The 20,090-nt window shown below is 33.5% G+C and overlaps 1 protein-coding gene across 2 annotated transcripts in view; it reads right to left on the reverse strand.

Moving 5' to 3' along the window:
- Positions 1 to 2,598: 2,598 nt before the first annotated feature.
- The window catches only part of LOC145688518 (endosome/lysosome-associated apoptosis and autophagy regulator family member 2-like), a 120,892-nt gene continuing 103,400 nt past the window's right edge, over positions 2,599 to 20,090 (reverse strand). The window contains exons 13-17 of one of the 2 annotated variants that reach the window (XM_081762868.1): positions 18,230 to 18,415; positions 9,347 to 9,479; positions 8,541 to 8,798; positions 7,325 to 7,354; positions 2,599 to 4,753 (exon numbers count right to left, since the gene is read on the reverse strand). In XM_081762868.1, coding sequence (XP_081618994.1) covers positions 4,697 to 4,753; positions 7,325 to 7,354; positions 8,541 to 8,798; positions 9,347 to 9,479; positions 18,230 to 18,415 — 664 coding nt within the window. In that variant the 3' untranslated portion in view covers positions 2,599 to 4,696. The remainder of the gene's footprint in view (positions 4,754 to 7,324; positions 7,355 to 8,540; positions 8,799 to 9,346; positions 9,480 to 18,229; positions 18,416 to 20,090) is intronic. The other variant, XM_081762867.1, reaches the window with a different exon arrangement.

A 20,090-nucleotide genomic window follows, 5' to 3' on the forward strand; every position in this document is an offset into this window, starting at 1 on the left:
TGTGAGGAAGTTAGTTGTGTGAATAATAATATATATAAAGAATTGTTTTAATGAACGGACAGAATACTTGAAAGTGCTGTTTAATACGTACCGGAACTTCGGAATGTAATTATGTACAATACGCAATTATTACAATACTGACTCATGACATTTTCCAAGTTTCTTCAGTAGGGAGTCTAAGTAGAACTACTTCATCTTCGGCAGTATAGGACGTTTCTTCAACCGATGTTCTGTTCGTATATAAAGAATGCCGCCTTCAACGTGTGGTCGCTCGTGCCATAAATAAATTATCGTCGGAGGGATCTTGTGGATCAACACCCCCGATAACTAAATGGCCAACCAGATCCCTCATTTCAAACAATTGACAATCGCTTGTTAACTCCACGTGGAGTTTTAGTTGCCCAATTCCAAATGCTGTTCTTTAAGTTAGTTCTCGATTCCCTGTTCCCAAGACCACTTCCTTGTTCTTACATTGCCTGACATCTGTTTCATATTAGCCGTAGTATTGGGAAGAAAGAACAGACACAGTGGGTGTTAAGACACAGTGGGTTGCAACCCCTCAAATGTAGTCAAAAGATGGATGGAGGGAGGAAGGGATGTTGTAAAAATCGGCATAGGAACTTAAAAGAAATTTGTCAAACTGCACTCCAATTGAGTGAATACACCATAAGAATATATTGCGGCTCAGCTAATGTTGTTGGATACAAAGCTCCAATGTGCTTCCAAGCCCCTAATACTTTTAGTTGTTTTGAAATTGGTTTTGGAATAAAAACATACAACACACAACAGTGTTTTTTACCACTCGTATCTTTCTTAAAGTTCTTCCAAATTACGCTTTCCTGGTGGCAAATGCAATTGCACTTAACAACGGTAACAGTTGTAAAAATTTTTATTTGATAGATCTGCATGTAGTTTCTGCAGTGGTTTCGTTTGTTTTCAAGTTACTGTCAACAGAGTCCAGTGAATTCATTGTTTGCTACGATTTGACTTCTGTTGGCTAAAAAGCCGAAATCAAGGAAAGTATTTATTGACAATCACTTAAAACGAAACAAATCGAACTACGAGGAAATTTTTGAAGGCAGGTGCTTTTCGTAACATTCCAGTTCCTTCTGTGGGGAATTCTTCATCTTCTAGACCCTCAATAGCAAATGCAAAACAAATGACCTACCCAGTATTTTTGACACTTTTTTGTTGTTTGTTTGTTTCGATGACAACTCACTCCATTGCCACATTTTCTTCGTAGGACTACAAATTAGCTAGCTATTTATCTGCAATAATTATGTTAATTTTTGATGGCATCACCATGAACTCCGCATGCGATAAACTGACAGGTTCTTATTAGTTTCGCCACACACTTTCTGAAATGTAAGTTACTGAACAAAATAAATAAATAAAATGAATGTCCTATAGTAAGCTAAGCATGGGCAGATGTTACAGTAACACAAATCTGAATAATATTCAGTTATTCGGCATGCTCCCTGATCCGATTTTCATTTTAAAATTGAAGACTTCTAGTAGATTTTTAGACTATAATCATACATTATTTTCGACGCAGTGTGTGTCTGGATCCGAAAAGCGGGTATCTGAGTCCAAAACCCAGAATCGAATACCCGGTTCCAGAACTAAGAAATGGGTACCCAGATCCATCATTACCTGGGACCCAGGTATTTCAGGATCCGGTTCTGGTCATCCCTAATGCGCTCTTCTCTGGGCCTTAGCTGGTGGTTTTCCCAAATTGGTGAAGATGATGCACTGCAATGGACTGGGATATACCGGGTTAGTTTGACAATCGTCATGTGCTATTGGATGGATTTTCGCAATGTCGTGTCGTATGACCTCAGAATCTGTTACCGTTGAGTGGCCGTACCGGACCTTGGCTGAACTTCCACATTTTTACAATCTACACGAAATTTCTGGAGCGAATTAGTTGAAGTGCTGTGGTTCACTGCACCTTCCACTTTCGCATGACAAATGTTCTGATTTGTTGCTGCAACATTATGCCAGAGTTCTAATCCATAGAGTAACAGTTCACATATCAAATGTTGTTGAGCACTTCATGTCACTGCCGCTGAAAACTGACTAAAAATAGTGACGGAGTGGTGGCCTCCGTGTTAAATAGTTCGCTTGCTACACTACCTTTTGAGCCAGTTTAACTTTGTATTATCCGCCTGTTGATCGGGTTTTGGAATTATTGACTCACTTCTGAAACAGACCAAAAGATAGCTCACACCTGATCAGACAATACGGAAAGCTTTCAGTGTGGATTTATTCTTTTTTTTTTATGCTTTAACCTGTTTGTTTCTCGATACAGTATAGCGGACAATACAAACACTGAACATAGAGAATAGGAAGCCAAGATGAGTACATGTCCACCTTAGTTGGAGGAAGACACATATTGCTCATCCTTTGCCCTGACTCTCGAGTCCAGCAGAGAGATTATCAACTGAGAGGGCAGCCAAAGTACATGGAAACAAGATTGTAATAAATGAATGCAAAATTGAACCGTTCTCTTAGTCCCAGCCCTTCTCCACAATGAAGGACCTTGCCTCTGCTTGAAGTTATCACGAGATGAGATTAAGTAGCTAATAGAAAAAAAATAATAGTATAGAAGTACAATTTATTGAAATAGAAACAACAGTAATAATGAAATATCATTATATAGTGACATATCAACAGAAGAAGCTTCTTTTAGTCCATTAAATGTGTTTGAATATACAGTTAGCGTGGTTGAAATAAAAACAGGAGGACATTAATCAAGTTAGAAATACAATACTTTTATTTATTTATTTATTTATTTATTTTGGTAACACAAAGGGATGCAGGTAACAGCAGAAAATCGATACTTGAGGAACATTCGATATCAAATTTTCTTGAGTATCTAGTATATTAAAGAAAGTTTTGTAGGTTTACTTGAAAATTACAGTTTAACTTATATTCTCCGTACCTTTAAATTCTCTTATTAATATGTCTCCAGTTATCAAACTTCTTGGCCTTGACTAATTTTTCGCTTATATCTGAATTTGAAAAGCATTATTTTCTTAGACTTTTCTAGTAAAAGAGTAACTTCGAAACTTTAAAGGAGTATGTACTATAAGGTATGAACACAAATTTATTTCTTAGTGTTGTTGTTTATTGAATACAACTTTCAGTTCTTCCTATAATAGTTTGTACCTCTTAAGTTGCCTTTTGATTTTATTAAGATAGTGTAATACTTTACTTCCGGAAGAATAATGTAAGTCAACGTGGACTAGATTATTTTATGATAGAGCAGACTTTGTAAAATTGACATTATTTGTACAATTTTAAAGTGATTATTTTCCTTTTTTTCTGTTGTTGAAAAATCAATCCCTTACGTATATTTCGAAAATTTGGTCATTCTGTTTAGAAAAAGATCTTAAGATATTTCATCTCGTATTATTTATGAGCTGTATAATGTACCAAAGCTTCCAGTCTTGGTACTTACTCAACAGAAAGAATTTGTACTATTGATTTTATCAGACTGATTGTGATTCATTCTGCTCACTTGCTTATTTGGTTCTTGTCGTGGGTAGCGGATAAAGTAAAATTCCCCTTTCTTAGTGTCATAAATTCCCCTTTTTGAGTCATAAATTTTAGTAATCCCCTCCAAAATAGAGAAATTCAACGCGCTTCTAAAGAACAATATTCCTGTGTTGAATATAAGTGGATACCAAGAAATTGTGAAATTAGTTTAAACTTTTGATGGCAAGATAATTGCGGATTTTTGATATTTTGATTTTCAGCCATTTATAAATCATCATCTATCTGATTCCTAACTATAATCATCATTGATAGTGTTTTGTAGCTTGATAACGTTTGTTTACATGATGTTCACGTTCGATATTTACGTATCAGCCTTCGTAAATACTGTAATTTAAGAAAATTTCTTGAACTGCTGTCGCTCACTTGATAATCGTTTTTCGCTGCAGCATAGAACAATCACTTTGATCCTAAAATGTGAGCCTGGTAGTGGACCAATTCTGTGTGCATTTTTCGGAAAGACCCATTTTCCTAATTTATGAATTCACTAATTATTTCGTCGTCATTTATCATAATCTCAATTAGCGTAATACAGAATCACAGAACAGAATATTACATAAAATAAGACAAAAATTTTCTTGAGTTTTGAATATACAGTATGTTGTAAATATTTATGTATTAGTTGCCATGAAAGTCTTGCTGTTTTAATATTTGTAATAGGCCTAATCATCATATTTAACCTTTGTCATATTTAATTTGGGAATAACTTTCCTGTTCAAAAATTTGGCTCGTTTTAGAGTAAGTTTACACCTAAATAATACAAAATTAAAATGTGATTTCTTTTGTAACAATTATATCGAGTAGTAATTAAATTACACATATCTTTACAAAAAATAATGGATTATTATTTTCCAAACTTGAACAACACACATTATCTTTAACTAGTCATAATTGTTAGAACAATGCAGAGGTAAAAATATTTCTTTTCGTATTTCGCGTCAGAGATGTATTCTAATTTAACAATATCACATATACTCCAAACGGACCAATTAAATAACTTGTGCTTTTGTGCATAGAGTAACTTTCAAGCCTTGTCAGTCAACTGTTTGAAATGGTAAGTATTTCCATAATATAGAATGTATTCAAGATGCTTCCCAAGTTCTGGTCCCTCTGGTGATAAAGGGAAGATATTACGGTGTCACTGGATGTCCTTGGATGGGAAATTTAATTTCTCTTGCGCACCATCATCTTTTGTCTGAAAGTAGATTTTTCAATTAATAACGGAAAGGTAAACAATTTTAATATGATTTACACACAAATCTTAAACATTATTTTCAGCTAATATCTTTGTTCCAGTAGTGTATATTTATCCTCAGTTTACAAATTTTCCGAAAAGAATTGAGTTGTTAATTGGTTGGGTTGATTGATTTAACGTTCCTTTTCAGTATCCTACGTCTCCAAACTGAGTCAGAATCATATGTACTTCCTACAAGTAAACCAGGATCTCGTGGGACAAAAAGCAAGAACGTTAGACTTAGCTATCGAGGAATTCTGTAAAACAATCGTGTTTTTGTTAAGAGAAACTCCAATTAAGTCAACGGCAAACAGTGAAATTTAGATTTCCCAATTAATAATATTTGATAATATATTTAAGCTAAATAATTCGTCAAATATTTTGTCAACTCTAAAGTGTTTCAGAGCTCGCTCCCTCGTGACTATATGGTTAGCGTGACCTGGATTCGATTCCCGAGTTGTTCATGTGGTTCGAATTACACGTTAAGATGTTAAGCTGTAAGTCCGCGTCTCATGTAGCCTCGGTGCTATAATGTACGTTAGGTTGTAATCAATCAAATAATCAAGATATTCGAAACGAAATATGGAAAAGGATGAAGAAACAACAAATCTGTTAGTTGGAACGCAAAAGGAAACGAGTAAGTATTGGGGAAAGCAGAGGAAAAAATAAGAATATTGCAGACAAAACAGGAGATTAATGATTAGAACGTTATTTGAAAAAAGTGTAGATGATGTGGTAGAAAGGAAATAAGGAAAGGGAAAATATTGCAATTGATTGATGCCATTAAAATAGATAATTCCCTTGTCGTGACGGGTCTTTTGTCTTTTTATCTGGGATCAGTAATGCATCTAATTAAAAAAACTATGTCAAAACCATCATGATGGATGCTCTAAAGAAAACCTTGGAAAATGTTGGGATGTATGCCGTACGCGACGCATAGAGGCTTCGCCCAAGTCCTGTGAGAAATGTGCAGGGGCTACCGAGTCGTGAACGGGCTCGGTTAGAGAAGCTAGTCCATGTAAGGGTAAGAGTGAGGACACTTAATGTCGGGATAATGAGTGTGCGAGGAAGAGAGATTGCAGATCGGATGGAAAGAAGAAGGTTGGGAGAGGCTGAGTAAGAAATAAGATAGAAAGATAATAAGGCAAGAATGCTAAGAGACGGCATATATATATATACAAGAGCTATGATCCAGTAAGAAGTAGTGTGGGATTAACACGCTAAATTTCTGTTACGGTTGAATTATACCAGGGTTCATCCTTAAGCCCGTACCTCTTCAGCGTTGCCATAAATGTTATAACTCAAGATGTGAGGGATGAAGCTTCCTAGTATATGATGTTTGTCGACGGTATTGTACTGTGTAATACAAATGAGGAAGAGGCTGAAGGAAAAGTAGACAGTTGGAGAGTCTTTAAAGATAGAGGTCTAAAAATTAGTAAAAATATAACGGAACATAATCGAATTCAACGGAGAAGGAAATGGGAAATAAGGATACAAAAGAACGATTAAATGAAGAACGATTAAAATTGTAAATACCTAGGCTCATATGTTGCCAAAAACGGTGACTTGGACTTGGAAATAAGACACATAATGCAAGAGGGAAGGCGAAATCGGAAGAAGGTATGTAGCGTTCTGTGTGACTACAAAATCTTGGTAAACAATAAAGGGATGATTTACAAAACATTAGTTAGGCCAGCATTGAGATACGTAGCAGAAACATGGTCAATAAAAAAGCACAAGAAAAAAGGTTGAATGTTACCGAAATCAGAATGCTACGCTGCATGTGTGAAATAACAAGAAGAGACAGAATAAAGAATGAGGCAGTAAAGCGAACAATCAAGGTTATAGGGATATTTAAGAAGATCCAACAAAGAAGAATGAAATGGTATGGCCATCTCATAAGAACGAACAACTATGTGGCCAGAAGAGAGATAGCAATGAAATTAGATAAGAAGCAAGATAGAGGGACAACAAGAAGGAAACGGATGGATATGGTTAAGAATGACTTCAAGGAGAAAGGTCTAACAGGGAACGCCGATTTATGAAGAAGACTCGTCGACCACACATAAGTAAGAAGAAACGAAGAGAAAGAAGAAGAAGAAGTAATGCGTGGAAACTTCTTCTTTGCACCAACCAGTTACGGCAAATCCAAGTACTACTTTTGGGTAACAAATATTATAGCCATTGTCTATTCACTTGAGTGGACAATTTATCAACTCACCTTGTTAGAGAGTAAAATACCTATGCAAAAATAGACTTAAAGTGTCTAAAACATTGAATTGCTTCCAGAAATTTGCTCTCAGGAATTGGAATTGCGAAGTTCCTTTTGAGAAATAGTTAAGTAATAGAAGCCAAACGATGGAAAAATTAAATTAAAAAATCAACAGTGAACTCGGAATTTGTTATTAGGAATATATATAAATCAAGAAATTTTATAATTAAAAATATGTACTTAAATTGACTATACATTATTAGATCTACTAATAAGTGATGCTGTAATATGAAAGTGTCTCAACAATACAGAAAACTTACCACTGTTCCTTTGAACTCCATTATTTCAGTCTGTAAATAAATGCAAGAAAAAATAAATGTTAATATTTGCCTTGAAAATTAACTGACATATTGCACAAAAGTATTTTTTGGACATACTTGCTTGATACTTTATGTTGCGTGTTAGAGTGATAAATGACTGCATATCATACATCAAATATGGAATATTGATTATAATTTATTCAAGCAGATGTGTATATATAGAGTGTGACAAAAAGGTACGGCAAAATTTCACGGATGGATTCCTTATGGGTAGACAAGCAAAAAAGTTCATATGACCTTATGTCGGGAAATGCATCGTTACAGAGTTACGGCCATTGAGCCACCTGACGGTGTGAAATAATCACATTATGGTCGCCTTCCAATGTGACTCAATTTAAACCTCAATAACTCAGCCCCTAATTAAGCTAGGAAGATAATTTTGGTATCAATGTGATCCTGAAGGACGAAGCTTTCCGCCTATATGCATTTTATGCACGTGAGGAGCACCACGGCGAACGAGGGACAGTAAAATAATAATTTTTCGTTTTTTGCATCAGAATTTTGGGAATGACATATGCACAAATGCATATCAGCGGCAAGCTTTGTCCTTCAGGAACACATTGATATCAAAATTATCTTCCTAGCCTAATTAGGGGCTGAGTTATTGAGGTTTAAATTGAGTCACATTGATGGACGACCAAAATGTGACTATTTCACACCGTCAGGCGGCTCAATGGCCGTAACTCTGTAACGATGCATTTCCCGCATATGGTCATATGAACTTTTTTGTTTGTCTACCCATAAGGAATCTACCCTTGAAATTTTGCCGTACCTCTTTGTTACACCCTGTATAAAATTCTGCAAGTTGTAAATATAATCTATATGGTCCAATTTCTCAAAACTACTAGCCTTGTAATACTAGTGTAAAACTTTTCAAAATGAAACATTTTACAATTGTATGAAACCATAACAAACTAGATATGTTAGCTTTAGTATTTAGAAAAGACTTACTATTATTCTAGTGTTTCTACTTCAGGATATTTTACGACTTGTAAAGCACATATTGCAATACTAGTAGCTTTAAGAAATAGACCCTACTAAGCTAGAAACATAATCAGCGTGTTTTTTACTTCTGTAATAAATAAGCAATACTTTACATGTAAGTCAATATACTCGTGTATTAGTATATATTCTTCTGAAAAAACGCTTCAATTACCTTTCCCCTTATAGATTTGAACTTATTGAGGAAGCCCAAAGAGCGATCTGCTTGCATGAATTGTACTTCTTCTTCTTCCCCATCAATTAGGGCACAGCTTTCAGCTGGAGGTAATTCTTCATCTCCTTCCCCATCCCTACTTCCAGATGACTGAACTAATTTCATATATTTGTACTCAAGACGTTGTGTTTTCTTCCAAAAGTGAAGCATTAGTCCACATAAGAAGACAGCTGCAGATATTGCCGCATATATCAGCAACTATAATAATAGTAATAAAAATACATTATTCAGTTACTCTATCCAATATTCTTTTAACTAACAAACAGAAGCAAATGTTATAGACATGTGTTGCCCCTTTCCATCAATGTTACTTATATTGTTTTTAACTGCTAATGTTAAAGGAACACTTCGGATAAAGTGTCACGTAATACGTTTGCTTCAAAAGTGAATCTTATTACCAAACAATTGAAAATTTCAAAAGGAAATAAATTAACTTTGAAAAATGTATAGCATACATAATCATAAAATTACCTTACGAATTTATATGAAAAATCAATGTTTCACTACCGGCACATCTCTAAAATTTAGTGTTCATTTGTCTCCTGTTAAAAAAAAAAAAAAAAAAAAAGTCAGACGGAAACTATCATTTCTCTAAAATGCATTCTGTAATAGGAATTTTTGTATGTTTTGCAAAGAAACTATAAAAATGAGGAAAATATAAATTCAACCACGGTCTTTTTCAGTATATACCTTTCTATTTTCTTTTTCAATTAAACTTAGTAGCAAATATCCCCTTGCATACATACCTGCCACAGGAAAGGAATGTACGTTTTACAAGGAATGCTCTTTGATGTTGGCATATCTGAAGGCATAAAACAATGAGCTGAAGGCAAGTAATGAACAGACTGCATACCATTAACACATTCTCCTTTGACCATACTGTAGAGAAAAATAAACTATAGTTGTATCGTCTATATTTAAACTGTAGAAATACAATTTTTGTGTGTATATATAAACTTTTCTTTTTCCCTTTTTTTATAAATTATTTTATAAATCTGAGTAACTGTAAAACATAGTAGCAATAAAACAAATATATAATGTGACTAACCAATACGGAACAATAATACTAAAGGAAAATAGCTCCTGATTTCGGATATAAAGGACTAGAAGGTCCAAAAAGGACTGCCAAGAAATGACAAAACAACAAAGTAGTATCATTTTCAATAATATGGCTTACACTAAAATATCATTCTCTTTTCACTCCGACTATACTTTTTTCTTTCTCTGTTTTCTTTCTTTTTATTTACTTTCCTTACTAGTTAAAAACAAAAGAGTTTCTTTGTACATTATAAAACTATGAAGAATTCCAAATTCAATATCGAAAGGAGGAGTGACAGATCTACACTTCTGGCTACTTTTGGCGTCAATAAAGGAATTGGGACAGAGGTGGAATCTGTCCTTGATACACTGAATCAAGATCAAAAGCCATTTATCGCTATCTCTTACCATTTTTGCTCTAAGATCTAACATTAATTCATGTCCTATGAGAAACATTGAAACCGGAAGTGTTGGTTTCAATGAGGGCTAAGAGTTGAGATGGAGACTATTCTCGAGACGCTGGACCCGTATTAAGAAACATTTCTCGCTATATTTTACTATCTGCTCTATGAGGGTCCAATATTGAAACCTTAACTGCTACATATTATCAATCTACTACATGATATGTATGTACTTGAAGTTGTGCAGATTAATTGAGCTATCTCAAGCCAAACCGAATTATCTACATTTTTGTGCTGACGGAATATAGTCCTTTAAGGAAACAGTGGCACCTTGACACGAACTGCTGCCAAAAATAAATATTGTAGATAAAAATAGCTGCCTTTGTTATTTTACATCCACGTGAAACAGGAAAACAAATAATTACACTCAGTGATAATATCATTCTTGAAATCAGAATGCACTAACTACATTTTCGCCGATTTGTGTGTTTAAGCATCAAATTATTTACGTTTCACGTATTTCACACCGAATCTTATGCTACATCAAACTAAGTGTAGAAATTGATGCAACAGTCACATGAAGCTCATTTTCAAAGGAGAGCAGCTCGTGTGAAGTAGTCATTGTTTCCATAAGGACCAATTTCCCACAGCATTCAGAAAAAAGCTTGTTCAAACGGCTCAATTTTTGTTGGGCAAGAAGAAAAAGTTATTAAGAATTAAAATTTCGACAAAATTAATCTGTTTGGTCATTATTAATGCTTTTGAGCAGATTAAGAGAATACAAAAGTAACGACTTAAAAAAAAAAACTCCCTTATAGTAAAATAGAGTAAAGTAGCATATGTTAGCGTATAGCATATAGAGTATAGTAGTGTAAATTATCGTACAGCAGTGTAGGTTAAAGAAATGTAGAAATATAATAGGGAAGAATAGTGTAGAGTATAAAGGAATTTAGACATTCTACTCACTGGTTAAACATGTATAAAATAGACACTGTACACTAGCTTTGTACTAATCTAATTCGCTTTCCTGCAGGGCAACTTAGCGAAGGTGGATATGAACGTATACGAGGATTTGTAACGTTAGTGTGATACTTTCTGGATACATGGAGATTCTATAATCTTGTAGTATGTGTTATGGTTTCTTGTTATATAGTAAAAGCGGTGACACGAAATATTGTTGGTTGGTTTGATTTTAGTTTAACGTCTATTTTGAGCTGCAAGGCTGTGTGAGATGGGACCCTATTGTTTGAAATGAGCTCCAAACCAGTGCTTAGGTTTGCATTCTGGGTAACTACTTCCACAAAAAATCAAACCCAAGACCAAACACACACCACGAGGAGGTACTATGATACATTATTAACAAATAATATGTCACGCTATTACTCTAATATAATAACCCACTCATCATACAAGGATATAGGATCTCCACATCTGCAGAAAGTGCCATGCCAATTCCCTAGCACAGAAAAAATATCGTGAACCCTCTTCATCATCATGCAAACCAGCTTTCCCAAATATTGAGCAGTCTATTTTCATTATGCCTATATATGTATGTATTAGAAAATGAAATGAAATCTTTGAGTTTTACGTCCCACGGTTATGCCGGTTAGGCTAAAGGAGACGGTGATGATGAGAGATGAGTGAAATGGTGGAATGAAGAAAGTGGGAGGAAACGGGAGAACCCCGAGAAAACCCACGAGCACGGTGTTTGTCCACCACAAAGTTCACTTGGCGGGGGCTGGAATCGAACCCGGGACCCCAAGCACCAGAGGTGAACGCTCTACCACTGAGCCACCGCGCCCCCATGTATGTATTAGAATCTTACATTCATAGTATGAAAAGTAGTTTTACAAAGAACTCTGCAATTCATTCTTATAACACAGATTATCAGATAAATTCATATTAATAGTGTAACCATATTGATATACAGGTTGTATGATAAATCACTTCTTACTTTTAAATCACTGTAACTTTTTTCATGAAATGATTTTTATGAAAGGTTTTTTTTTCATTTTATTTTATTTTAGAAAATGCATTTGAGGTTTTATTTGACTTTTCTTTTTCAAATTTCACATTATTACCAGCACTCTCAACATATTTCCTTAAACGAGTGATACATTCACCACTACTGCTTAGGGAAAGTTTTCTGGAACGTTGCTGATCATGTCGGCTATTGTTGCTTCCAGTTCATCCAAGTTGGTTTTCTCTTATAAACATCCTCCTCAGCTAACCCCAGAGGAAAAATCAAGTACACTAAATATGGACTGCAGGTCGATCATTCATGTGCACCACGTCTCCGATTCCAACAACCTGGCAACTTATCACACAGTCATTCGCAGACCTCGTTATCATAATGTGCGGACGCACCATCGTGCATAAACAGAAGCTGTGATTTTTTCCACTGTGAAATTAAGGGCCACACACAGGTTATAACCATATCCAGAAATCTTTCGCCGTTCATTGGTTTCGTACAAAAATATGAGCAAATTGAGCTAACTAAGAATTAGTTATATTTATTTGTACTTTTTGGCTGTTGTCGCTGACAACAACGGATATGCGTATACAAGTGTCAGGACGATATATTAAGTTTACTACTATGGTGTTGTGGCTATCAAATTATTTCATTATTTTATTTTATTTTATTTTATTTATTTTTGTTTTGCTGGATTAAATATGACTGGATGAATTTAATGCACATTTGTAGCTTATGAAATAAAACTAGTTAGTTCTGTAAAATTTTTAGGTGTACATATATCAGCAAATTTAAAATGGGATTATCATATAGAAAAAATTGCGAATAGGTTAAGAAAAATGTGTTTTGCCGTACAAACCATCAAAAATACTATAAACCGAAATACAGCAAAAATATTATATTACTGCTCATTTGAATCTATATTAAGATATGGATTAATATTTTGGGGAAATACTGTAAAAAGTAGAGATATTTTTGTTCTTCAAAAAAGAGTTGTACGAATCCTAGCTGATGTAGGACCCCGAGAGTCCTGTAGGAAATATTTTAAAGAACTAGCTATACTACCTTTACCATGTTTGTATATATATTGCTTAATAGAATTTGTAAGATCCAATCTAAATGAGTACACAACAAACGGTGACGTGCATGGATACAACACAAGAAAAAAGACTAATTTTCATCCACCAAACCATAGAACAGCAATGTATGAAAAGGGAGTAAAATATGCTGGTATTATGCTATACAATAAGTTACCAAACAAATTAAAGGTAATCAAGTCTGTTACATTAAAAAGAAAATTAAAAGAATACCTATTGTCACATTGCTTCTATACAATAGATGAATATAATCAATTAAATAGTCACAATGTATATAGTAGTAGCAAAGTAACAAGATAGGTTCATTTATGTATAAGATATGCTGCAGTATTGGTATAATGATATTTCAAATTACTGTAATGTATAAAAGTATGAATTATGTTTAACAAATGTGTGTAATATATGTACTGCATCTATTAATCATGACGAATCCCATGTACTATCGGAAAATTATTTCCAAGTTTGTACAGAATGGAGGATAAATAAAATGAAAATGAAAATGAATGAAAATGAATGACTAATGGATTATAAATAAATACAAACTACAAACTCAATCCTGAAGTACATATTCTACTTCCTGCCATTTGTTTGACTGAACAGCACGCAAAACTCCAATATCTATTATTATTACTATTATTATTATTATTATTATTATTATTATTATTATTATTATTATTATTATTATTATTATTATTATTATTATTATTATTATTATTATTATTATTATTAAGTTTTGCATGTCAATAGGTGGTTTATGGACTTTTGGAAATTTCCTTGCTAACACAGGGTAATCATTTATGTTTACTTCAAACCGCTGGACGTAACGGCACAAAATTTGATATATTGGGACTTCTTGTTTCAGAGAATACGAATCTCTTTACTTTCCCAATTCAATGTTGATGAGCAGAAGGCAAAGAAATGATTGTGGCTCAAAATATTTACAACGCTGAAACACAGAAAAAATTGGTAGTAATGTACAAAATATGTTCAATTTTCTTTCTTCGAACAAGGCACTTTGTGTTCCAATGCACATAATTTGGGTAATATTAATTAATGTGAAGGATGAGCTTACAAATGTGTAACGTTACTTTATATATCATCATTTCTCATTATAAATCATTTGTATTTCCTGTGCCTTTATGAAGCTTTCACAAGAAAGTCTTAGACATGTTTCTGGTGTGCCGAACTTAACGTTTACAAATACCCATGCAGAATCCATAACCAGCAATCCATATGTTTTTGAGGAACTTGTACTTGGCTTCGAATATTGAAGACAAACAGTAAGAGAACGTTCTTAGATTTACGTTTATTTATTTTTTTTTCTTTTTAAAAATGGAAAAGAAGTTATTTGCAATATTGTGATCTCCCTCGTGATCTGATTCGATTGGACCACAAATAGTGGTATCCGAAATCTTAATGTAAATTGTTTTGTCGACATACTACTTTCTGTTATTACAACTTGCTTACTAAGAGCCACTTAGCGAAGTGCAAAATAACATTTATGTTACTGTGCAAATTTCGTTGCACCTTTCGAACAGTTGGCATATACAAATATTGCTTGTTCATGATTGTTTTCTAGTAAAATAAATAAAAAAAAGAGTACTGCTCATTCTTAGGAGTAACAATTGATTGTAATATCATTTGGGAGAAACATAAATAATCTTGTTTCTAAATTGTCACCTCTGCTTTGCAATAAGAACAATAAGGAAAAACTAAATCTACCAACCGCTACCTTTCATCTAGTATTAAAATTTGGTATCATATTTTGGGGTAATTGTAGTAATTGGGGTAGTAGTAATTGTGGTAGTTGGGGTAATTGCTTTTAAATTTAAAAGTAAAAAAGTGGTCAGGATTTTATGTCGAAAAAATAAAGGAACTTCCTGTTCAATTCCTGCAAGTGTTTAAAGATCTTGGTATTTTACCACTACACAGTTTATATATGTAACATGTAATACTATATGCAAAGCTCAATGGTGAGTGAAGATTTCAAATTAAATAAAGATTTACATGCGATTTACATGCGTAGAAGAAATTATTTCTACATTGATGAACATAAAAGTAGCATATATCAAAAAGATGTAACATATACGGGCAAGAAATTGTACAATATATTACCCACTTTAACCCATAATATACCTAAATTCTAAAAAATCGAATTCACTCACAATTTTTTTTTATATTCAATATCTATTTGTTACCAAATATATGAGAATTAATAAAAAAGTAGAATGTGTCCCATTTTTGGTACAGTTTAGGGACGTATGATAAATCATACGCTGGGATAAGAGAGGAAAACACTGCGTAACATGACTTTTTTTATTCTAAAAAATAACCTAACCTAACCTTTTCCTGTACATGCTTCATTACAAACTAAGCTTTAGTTTTCTTGTCTTAACAATTATAACATATTTATTACAATGGATCTTGTTTTCTCAGTACATGCTTGAAATAAAAGGAACACTTTTTTAAATTCAATCAAATGTTGTACTTTATGTATCGACACCTTTAACAACATCCAAATTTTACTTCTTGTGGTATAAAAGGAAGCACTTTTTTGGGTGTAATCCAATGTTGTACTGTAAAAATCAGAATTTAGTACACTTTTCACACCGCTGTGTTTCCTCCTCATCAACGAGATGGTCTATTTTGTCATATCGAATTTCTGTTGGAACGTTCCCAGATGACTTTAGACGAACACCTCTTGGTCTATGTTGAGTGAAGACAGAAAAGCAAACTGGAAATATATCAGTGAATTCTCCCAGAGGCAAATTTTTATTCAAATGTCTGTAGAGTATCCGCAGGTTGACAACAGCAGAATTGATATAAAATCTGACAAACAGCCAATACCAGTTTTTTGATCTGATTTGAATTCTATACAACGAATGAAGTTTATCAAAAAGGTCGACTCCACCCTGTTCCGGTTATATTATTCAATGATCGATGGACGAGGAACAGCAACTTTCTTCTTGTCTTTTCTGCTATATCTGTAGCAGGTGCCTTCCTCAAGAACACCTTCATTGGTGACATTGGTTACTACTGTAACTTGGTTATTGGCATTCCACCTGAAAGGGGAGTAAGATCACCAGACATATCCTGGAGAACATCAGAAGATCCCCTAGGCTGACTACGGAGTTCACGAAGTGGTGTCTACTGTTCGGTCTTTACTAATTGTACCAATATACTTTATACCTTCTGCTGAGAGTGCTTCCAAAACAGACAATGAGTTGAAATAATTATCAAAATCAATTGAAGTTCGCCTGGATTTCCCACTTCTGTGAAAAGATCTTGCTTCTCATTATCATTCAGTTCGTCTAGCACATTTAGGATCTCCTCTGCACCTAGCAGTCTCTTTGAACTAAAAATAATAAAAGTATTGTTTAGTAAGGTCAATGTATTAGTAACTTTGTTATTCATATGAACATATTTGGATAGTCACGTGCTAGAACGAAGTAATCCCCAAATCTGTAGTAATCGCTAGTAATACCGATAGTAATCGCGAGGCAGTTGAATAGAATGTATGGTCGCTAATGGACGCGGCATACAAACTCATACAATTCGTTGACAAACCATTCAAGGTAGAGCCATGATTCGCTGTTACATAGAAGAAACTAATTCTGAACGAATATATTACATTATCTCAATTTACTAAAAACGGAGCTACTCCGTTCTGGCACGTGCCTCTCGATTTAGAATGATGTTTTCCTCTGGCTGTTAGAGATCGATGTCTCAGGTATCAGAATGGAATAGTGATCACGATTGGGGAATCAGCCAGAGCTTCTTTTGAAGTACAACTCTATAATGCACATTCACAAATTTAGCTAAAATTCTCTCCAATAGAAATTGAAACCTTAGGATTCGAATCCACGACATTCAAAATGCAAGGCCAATGCTGCAGTCTATATGATATTTGCTGCAAATAGAGGCGATTATTAATAGTTAACCTAATGTTAAAATATTTAAAATCTGTATTTCATAATCATTTATTTACACCTGACAATTTTGGGTATATATTCTTTAAAAAAGCACATAAAATATGTGGTATATATATATATATATATATATATATATATATATATATATATCCTAACCTAACCCAAAATTATTATTACAATAAAGCAATGGTTCTAATAGGTCGTTGTTTCACAGCACAGTATATAAGAACTTTTTCCAAGTCCCCTCAGAATCATAAAATAAATACCCCTAACACAGTTTCTAAATGCCATTTATTTAAAATTTTGAAAAAATATTGCAAAAGGGTTCAATGCACTTGACGGTGCCGCGACGCACACTTTGAGAAACAGTATACTGAAGTAAATGTTACGCCTCTTTTTAATAATAACCCTTACGAATATTTAGACGTGTTATCCTTTCAATGAAAGAAATATGTAAGTTGAAATGTATATAGACTAGAAAACTCATATTGTGTTATTTTTGTTGCCCAACGTATCATATTCCATACATCAATTTTCAAAATTCTGTAGCTAGACATCTAATTATTAGATTTGAAATAAATTTCTCCTACTTTATCTTTGAAAACCTGCATAGATATTGGTTAACTATTTTTGTGTATGATTTAGAAATACTCGAGAAATTGGAAAAATAAACTTACCTCTGTGCCATTTTGGACACGTTTTAGAGAACATCAAAATTCTTCTGATTTCCAGCGAAAGTCAATACATGTGCTGCGAGAACAAATTCTAACCAGAAGTAAAAGTACGAGTATGAAGTTCCTGTAGCAACTGCTATTTCCTTCATAGGGGAGACAGTGTGTATTTAATACAAATATAAAATGTATCTGTTTTACGTATGAACAATACGCTGGGATATAATGGGTACAAAAGGAGAAAAATGTGGTTAAATTCAAGAAATTACTTAAAAGGTATATCCCAAACAACTGTTTTTATACTCTTGATGAGTTTTATAATTTTGACTGTAGGAGCATGTAATTATGCTTGCTATTTGACAAACAATATCATGTATATGAGCCAAGGATGCAAAAATTGAACTGAATTGAATTATTACATCCGAAATCTTTTATTATTATTATTGCACTGCAGAAGCAGAGCATGGAAGTGCTCTTTCAACTGCCAAATACTTAAAAAGTGAAGGATTATTACTTACTTGAAATCATTGTTTTTACATATAGCACAAGCTACTGCACTTTCCCACAAGAAATGGAAATTACAGCCATCACAGGTACCATCAGGACATTTTGAAGGAGGGCTAATAGTTCCATGTTTCTTTTCGGAAGGGGAACAGCGTAGAGTTACTGTTGTTGTTCTTCCATCTGGACAAGATCTTGTTGTTCTGAAATAAAAGTCAAGAGAATATCAGTCATTTTGTGAATTTCACAACTCAATGTCTATGAAAGTTAATACCTAATTTCTACTTTCACATCTTTCACTCTTATATAAGTTACGTGTAATGTTAATGATATTTCTTTCAAGGAAAGTAACACTTCAGCGATATATGAATGTTTTTTGATATAGCCTACAGATACTTATCCTACTTAAAGAATACATAAAAGTACAATCAATAGGAACTTCGTTACCAATATACAAATTCTGAATTTAAGTTAAAATAATATGACAGCACTTCTCAAACATTCCTCTCTTAATTTTTTGCTTCAATTAAGACACTTTCGAAAGTATATACTGTTAACATTCCTTTCATTTAGTTATTTTAAAGTCTTTTATACAAGGATGTTCATACATATTAAGTGCACTTTTTAATTGGTATAAAATAGCTTTAAACAATTAGACATTATGCAATTAGATGCAAAATATTGTAATAGAAAGATGGTTTAATATTAGATTTAACATGCTTGTTGATCCTTCCTTTCTTTCCAGTAATCACAAACCACTAACGCTTAATATTTGTTTATTTTTGTTTAATTTAATTTTAGAAATCTTCAAGGAGCAATATTATTTGTGATAATTTACACGAAACTGGTAGAAGATGCTGAAGAACTGTACTCAATTAGAACTATAGATCAATAAGTTGAACCAGTAAAATTTAATGAAAGAAAGGCTCAACTATATGGAAATATTTGAACCATTAGTCTTCCAGTTTTAATACTTACAAGTAGCAACTGACATAAAATATTTTAATTTGTATGAAGACTACATAAATAAAGTAGCTTTTTAAATAGTACTACTAAATGTAAGTATTCAAAATTTTCTGTGCATCTAATCTTAATTTTAATACACAAATATCCATTAAGAATCAGCCATTTTGTTAGAGCTTTAAGATACACTATTTTGTAGCTCAAGAAATCCATATTTCTTGTTGACATTTCCATTTATCATTAAAGGAAGGAAATTCTTGATTTAAAGTATTGGGTTATCAGTTAAGTTTGTTAGGTTTTTGTAATTAACGCTCGTCTCCGCATTCTGAAATGGAACTACGGATAGCAACGATAATAGTCTACTCAAATAGTTATACGCTACAAGCAAATAATCAGGTGGATGAAACTTGAGTTTCAGAAATGTTGGTCAATCAGTAAGCTTCAAGTTGAAACGTTTAAAGTGATACGAATTAGAAGTAGGCAAACTTTCAATGAATACCGGATCAGGATGCACTCTTCATGTCAATGAGGCCGCGAATGCAACACTGCAGGGAGAGTCAATACATGAATAGGTAGACAGGTCAGTAGAGAAGTGAGCACCATTGCTGTCCTTAAGAACGAGCATCCCATTCTCTTCAAGAAATTCAATTTCCTGACGACCATCCCGATTTCCGACGATCAACAAGGGTGGTTTGAAATAATTGTAAAACTGACACAGATCATCTGCCAAAATGGCTTCAGAATTATGGATATATAAAGAATAAATTGTGAGCGAGAGACGAAGAAAACTAGTATCACAACGGCTTGTGAGCGAGAAATGAGGTTGATGTGTCTATAATGGCAGGATATTGATATGCCGATGGTAACTTATTTTTCTCGAAAATCTCAGGTTTTTCAAGAATTTAGAAACATAAA

Source organism: Thermobia domestica, chromosome 6 (genome assembly GCF_964235325.1).
Source record: "Thermobia domestica chromosome 6, izTheDome1.hap1.1, whole genome shotgun sequence".
Taxonomy (NCBI): domain Eukaryota; kingdom Metazoa; phylum Arthropoda; class Insecta; order Zygentoma; family Lepismatidae; genus Thermobia; species Thermobia domestica.